At 36.8% G+C, this 7052-nt stretch overlaps 1 protein-coding gene across 1 annotated transcript; it reads right to left on the bottom strand.

Moving 5' to 3' along the window:
• Positions 1 to 1035: 1035 nt before the first annotated feature.
• Positions 1036 to 2356, bottom strand: LOC5521605. Its single transcript, XM_001641219.2, has one exon. The coding sequence runs from the start codon at positions 2245 to 2247 to the stop codon at positions 1822 to 1824; it is 426 nt and encodes a 141-aa protein (XP_001641269.1). The 5' UTR covers positions 2248 to 2356; the 3' UTR covers positions 1036 to 1821.
• Between the last annotated feature and the right edge of the window lie 4696 nt (positions 2357 to 7052).

Here is a 7052-nt window from a genome sequence, read left to right as displayed (position 1 = left end):
AGGGCTATTCGGATAGGTTAGCCTTCTCAAAAGTATTGCGAATTTCTCATTTTTGTACGCGTTTTAATACTATAGCACAAGAGCGTTAAAGTCCGCATGCAATAAATCACGGCTTCTCTAACCCCATAATTGCTTTAATTGTATATAAATAAATTCTTATTTCCTGTGCTTAGTCCTCATAAGGAGGCACATCAGACGACAGCTAAGTTTGCGTCAAAGGACACTGTTTTCGACAAAAAAGGGGTAAAACAACACCATTTCGGGTGTGTTCAAGCAATAGCAAAAAACATTGCTTCCTCAAACTTAAACAGAAAAAAAAATTTGTGTTTTTCTCTTCCTATTAGAAGGGCTGTGATGCAACTTTTGCTTGGGTCAGCAATAAAAGTTCATTTGATATCTTATTATTATCTTTGTACGTTGATCACACGTTCTTTGTTCTGAAATAACTACCACCAGTTTTCTGACGCAATTTCTGTCACCCGTAAGGCCCGCCAATTGTGAAAACGTCCGGTCTACGATGTCCCGTGATACTCACGGGGGATTTCACTCGTAAAATATTCACACCTCATTATGTATACCAAGCAATTTTCATAAATGAAGCGTTTGCAAAAATTCAGTGTGTTTATAGAATACTTGATAATTATTCTTTGTAAAACCATAAAACACCCTAAATGATGAAGATACACTGTTTTTTAAAACGATGGAGGAATATGTCCAAGAGAACCCAAAATAATTAAGACAAGTAATTGTAAGTAACAATCCACTTATCGACTTAGGAATTTTCTAAATTCTAATCTCAAGTGGCAGCTTAAAAGTGCAAGGCAAGAAGATAACTATTTGTGTGCAAAAATATTTCAACGCTTTGTTTGAAAATTATAGTTCGTAGGAAAAGAAACTGTGCAGAATAATTTCTTTTGTTAATGAAGCTCAAGGAAGTTAATATCTACACTTGCTTTAGTAGAGAGCCAAAAAGATTGACGCAAGAAAGCTAGCCCAATCTGATTGATTATAGATACAAAAAGACAACAACAGTGATTAATTGCCAAATGATTTATTTAGAACTTTCAATTCTTCAAGATTGAATTGTTGTGATAATCACAATCAAGCTAGTAAGTTACATAAACTGCGAACGTATCTTTGCTTTTAAAAATACTTTTTTTACATTAAATATTTTTTTCTTTAAAAGACGGCCGTCGTAATTGTTCTTACGATTTAAATATTGACTAGCTAGATATTTTTCTCTGAGAAGCTAATGGTCAAAATTCTTTAGATGAGCTGTACAAGTAAAACTTAATTTTGCATCCAAATAAATTTTAGACTATTGGCTTGGTCGCCATAATTGGCTAATACATTAGCATTAATTACTAAATCGTATCTAGCTCATAATTGGAATCCGACTAGATCTAAAGTTCGTATTCCGCTAGAAATCATTTCTTTGGATCTTTCTGAAGTAAACGAGTTTAAGTTCTTGCTTTTTGGAATTCCTAAAGTGTTCACTCTAGGCGCGTGAGAAATTGCACGCTTGGCTTTCATGCTTCTCTGCGCTGCAGCGAAGAACGATCTCAATTTACATTTTCCCTTGCTTTAGAAGCACAACTTGGACGATAGAATTGTTCTTGTAATAAGTGGGAAGACCCAATTCTCCGAGCAACAAAGTTCAGTTCGTTCAAGGTCTCTTCTTTCTAGCAAAGGAAATTGGCTTGACCCTGCGGTAGCGGGGTGAAGCTAGTTGCATCAGCTTTTTTGCAAAGCTGAACCGATGAGTTGTCGATCGATTATTTCCGATCCATTTGTAGATCAGTTGTCCAGAGTTCAGCAAATTCAGGTGGTTGCTTTCTCTCGTTTGTAATAACGGTGGCGGAACTTTCTTCCGTCTTCAATCACCGTTCCTCCAAGGGCCCTTTCCTTGTGCAAGGAGGCGAGATTGCGATTGTCGAAGTGCATCTTCGCTCGTAGCGGATCGATCACGACTTCTTTGTCTTCATCAATGTTCTCTAGAGAAGGGCAAAAAAGAACTGATGGAAACTTTTTCCTTCCAAAGCCCTTCTGTTTACGTCGATGGTGCTTTCGCTTTTTCCTCGTTTGCATCGATCGATCCATGACTTTCAAGTCAAATGCGAAGTCCAGCGCATCATAGGGCTTCTGTCCGTACTTGAAGTCGAAATCGTAGGCTTTCTGCTGAGATAAATCCGTCATTGACAGTGGTTTTTCGCCAAGTGTGGCTTCAAATGGACGTTCGAGGCACATTTTCGTTTGTTAACGTGTTGTTGACTTCGTAAAGTATAAACTCTCTCTATCCGCTCTCTCGGATGGGTTGTTGAGAATGGCGAGGATCAACTCGTCAGGCTTTTTATACGCACGTCCGCCCACTAGAAACTTCGTACGTGAGGGATCGATCTCTACATTTCATCAGAAAACAATAAAAGATGCATGACATCTCGATTACAGCCAATCACAGCGCAGCACATGAGAGCACGCCATTTGCATTTGAATAGTAACCTCCAACCGGTTGGTGACAGAAAAAATTTGAGCCAGAAAAGCTCCAAGAATATTTCAATATGTATCAGCGCAATGTCAATTAAAATACCAGAACATAACCTCGAATTACTATTTTGGGAAATAAATCTTAATATTAAGGGTATAACTTGCTGTAACTGAGCATTCTTGATACTAAAGTTGGGACGTGATACTTGTAAAGTTGACAAACAAACAGTTGATGGGCTTATTTGCACTTTGACAGGTGTCATTTTCGTACATGCTGATTGATTGAGAACAAGACCGCGCCAGGCCGTCCGACACGTATCAAATTTGCATGATAGAATAACAAGTCTGGACTTGCTCGGGGTACATTAAAAATGAAGCTGTAGTATCGAAAACGGAATTGTTCCTACACATTTCGCAATTCCACCGTATAAACCTTGCTATTGCTTAACTATTTTTCTTTTCATTGCTAGCTTTGAGGCCTTTTTTTTTAAAGAAGTTCTTGATTTAGTCATGGGCGAAAAGTTGACACCGTGCAGAACGAAGAAATAGTTTTAGGGTCATCAGAACTCGGGATCATAAACTAGATATGACCCCTCGAGAATTATCTGATACACTGCCCACGTTTCGGCTATCAAATCGCAGCAGTAAATCAAGTGACACCTATATCACAGTTGATTGCAATGAGGCAGAATATTATGTTACATCGTTACAGTCTACATCAGAAGAGATACAAAGCCAAGTTTCCACATCGAGTAGTGTTCATATTAAAAGGCCTCTTATGATTAAACCTTCAGTTTATACAAAGACTATTTGAAAGCCAAAATAAAAAATAAAAAATAAATCAAGCTGCATTTTCTAAAAGCCTGCATCGGAATATTGTTGTTTTTATTTCATCATTCATCATTTCTTTTTTCAATTAATTCTGAGCTATTTTTTTATAAACTTTTTTTCCGGTTTAAGTTGTATAGTCAAAGTAAAGGAAACTGGTCTAGCCTAGTAAAGCTTGTTTTCTTTTTCGATACCCGGTTTTCAAATACCTTGGGTACCAGAGGCTCCGAGCTTCGCGGCGAGAACGATTTGGGCGAAGCGAAAGAGCGAAAGAGAGGGTAGTTTTCAAACGACTAGTAAAACAACAATGAAATCGGTCCGCCCTGTTTTTTTGGCGTTGGACAGAGAGAGGGAGAGAGAAAGAAAGAACCTTACTCCTTATAACCCGACAATCTTGCAATCCGGTTTGCTCCGTTAAGACTGCTAAACATACTATTTTGGTTCATTTGACCAATTTGCCCTACAACTTATCCTACCAGCCTACTATTTGCGTACAGTAAATTACCGGAAAAAATGTGAGAGTTCCATGGATTTTAGGGTCTCACATGGGAAGCGCAAATGAAACTCACGAATCACGTTTCAAAAGTTACCAACTATACGAATTATACATTCAAGTTGATTATATTATGATTTTCTGTATATGTATAAATGGACTACCCGATAACGATTATAATTTATAAGACGAAGAATTGTAGAGGGATATGTCTGCTCTGGATTTCTTGAGAGTAGATTTTTAGAGAAATAATCAGCATAGTAGTTCATGTTTCACAAATACAATGTTTGCTTTTCTAAATAATTGGAATAATAATTTTTGAATAAAACTGCAAGCATAGAGCAGGACTAAGGCCAAGTTTGAAAAGCCGAAACTGAATATCCATGCTGCAAAAAAAAAAAAAAAAAAAAAAAAACACAGAGCTTAGCCTTCGTGAACTTTATCAATCGCGTGCTAAAAGTTCTTGCTGAGGTGTGTTATTATTTACCAGGCGTCTGTTCTGTCAATCATGTGCTTATAGTCAGGTCCCCTCATGCACAAATGGGAAAACGCTTAGCTGGTTTATTCGATTCATCTGGTTCACTGCCAACTAAAGTTTACAGGGTCATTAGTGATTGTCAATTTAAGGCTTTTTATTGGCAAGAATCTTGAACCTAGTCCTGGATGCACTTGAAAGTGATACCAGACTGTCAATGGGTTTCCGGATACGATTTAGCTTTGTCTGACCTGCGAAGATTGTCTTTCTGACAACAAACTGGGCCCTAGCCAGTGCTATTTCGAAATTGATCATGCATTTTATAGTCAAAATACCCCTTTATCCTTTCACATAACTTTTGTGAGATAATTTTTTCATATCAATAGTGTAGCAAATTCTCAACGAGATTTTTTTTTTGAGGACCTAATTCAAGGCTAAGAGGATTATTGCTGAGAATGGAGTTATTCACACCGAGACTTGACTTTTGATCTGCTTTAGAATATGATGGAAAACATCCAAGATCTGTATTGCTCCTATTTATCTTTGCCACTAAAAACCGTTATGTAATCGTGCGTGCTCCAAAACCACAACCAACAATATAAAGAGGGTCTCAGGAGTCAAGGGTCTCTTGGTGCATTTTATCAGATATCTTTTAAAAAAGAGACTTAACTCAGACATTATTTAAATTAAGATGGACGTTTTATAATTAGTATTTAATATTCTAAACTTTTGGCTTTAACATTATGCTAAAGTTTGCGCATTTTTCGGTGGTAATGTATTTTTTCTAAGCATAACAACCCAGTCCGTAGGTTAAGATTAGGGTTAGAGTTTTACCGAACAAAATAAAAAATCCTAAAGAAAAGTAAGTTTGTCTTTTATATTGTTATTCCAAGATACCACAAAGTTTTGCTTTCCCCATGACTCAAGCACGTATTTCCTGCTAAAGTGTAGCAATATGTCGCGATAATAACAACAATTCACGCACTAACTGATTTGAAACAAACCGCAAAAAACGATTACTCAAACTCTGTACCACAAAGTACTTGATCTCACTGTTGATTGTTCACGCCTTTCCAACCACAACGTCTTCCCGTCCGAACCTCCCTCGGGATGTGAATTTGGTATGCAAAATATGCCAACGTCATATTCAGACCCCAAACAAGTGGACATGTTTTGAGGAAATTAACGTAGAGAAAAAAACTAAATTCTGATGAGAAACTATTCATATGATAGATAACAAATGATTGATGATGTAAATGCAGTTGAATGTTCCCTTACGCTTTTGATTTTCAGTACAGTCTTTTATAGTGACGTAAGTGTTTTTTGTGGAGGTGTGTTTTCAATAGAATTTCTAGCAAGATTAACAATGAAAAGCATCCGTAATTGAACGTGACAATTTGACGTCATGACACGTAACCACTAAGCATAAATAACGTTTGACATTCCAGTAGAAGCCTTGAATAGAGTTATAAAAAATGGATTGTTTTTTAACTGGGCGGTATTTAGGGATGTCAAACAAATGATGCAAATGTCATACAAAAATACAAATGACTAGTGCAGAAAAACACTCGACGAACGATAAATCCTTCCTTCCCACTCTTTAAAGTCTGAAATGGTATCCCCTCTTGTTCCTAAAATAGTAAAAAAAAGGTCCACTCACCGGAGGGCCGGGATGAAAAAATAAATATGACTTATATGTGGAAAAATAGGGGAAAATACGCGCCTGGAATATTCCTTTAATCATTTGAATACCGATAACATCAACAAAGAAAACATTAGTAGTTTATACAATGGCATATATTATCATAATTTTTTTTGAAGGCTTTCATTATAACTGCAGCATCAAAGTATAAGTAAGAGGTACATGTGTTTGGATTTTTTTATTTGAGAAAAAGCAATTAAGGCAAAGCTCATTATTTTTCCTACACCATATAAGGACTCTTATAATGTTTTTTTTTTTTTTTTGCCCTAACTTAGTGAGAATATTAGGTCTACTGACGTCTATCTCGGTGGATTCTTTCCGGACCGCAAATAAAGAAGATTTCAATAAGTTTCTTATCGTATCGCCACACCAAAAATTCACATAAAATCAGCTATCCTGGGGGCGTATTAATCGTACAAAATGCGAGAAAAACAGTTGCTTCTAACTAAATTCGTTCTGCCCTCCGTGACAAAAACATCGCGGAGACCGCGAAAACAAGGACCGTAGTTACGTCATCGTGACGTAAGACCAGAAAACCTGATGACAAGAGAGGAGTTTATGTGATAAAGATGCTGGTGGATCAATACACGGCGCCACGCATATGGGCTTTTGTTTACAGCTCAACTGGATTTACGACACCGATTCGTTTATTTTATACAATACAAAGAACCCTAGGCTTTAACAAACAAATGACACTGTGAAATATAACAACATATCATTTAATAGGGCTTGCACGAACCTTAAAGTACCGAGAAAAAATTGTTTTGAGTAAAAAAAAAAAAACGCATAGAAAAATCGAAGTGCAGTGAAAACCCGATAAATCGTGATCGAATAACTCGAATTTCTTGTTACTTCGAGCCGTGCTTTGTGATCTCCTATAGACTATTTTAAGTTATTCCTATTCAAATAACTCAAACTTGCCGCTAGCTGTCTCCTTGATGGTAATAAGGTTCCAAAAACTGTTGACACAAAAAAGAACTAGTTTCTCTCAGGATGTTGGTTTGTTTACAAGGTCAACTCGAAAAAGTGAACCCTAGTCTTAAAATACACCTGACAACAGAATGAAAAAC

The sequence above is a fragment of the Nematostella vectensis genome, chromosome 13 (genome assembly GCF_932526225.1).
Source record: "Nematostella vectensis chromosome 13, jaNemVect1.1, whole genome shotgun sequence".
Lineage (NCBI taxonomy): Eukaryota > Metazoa > Cnidaria > Anthozoa > Actiniaria > Edwardsiidae > Nematostella > Nematostella vectensis.
This window is presented reverse-complemented; position numbering and strand designations above follow the sequence as displayed.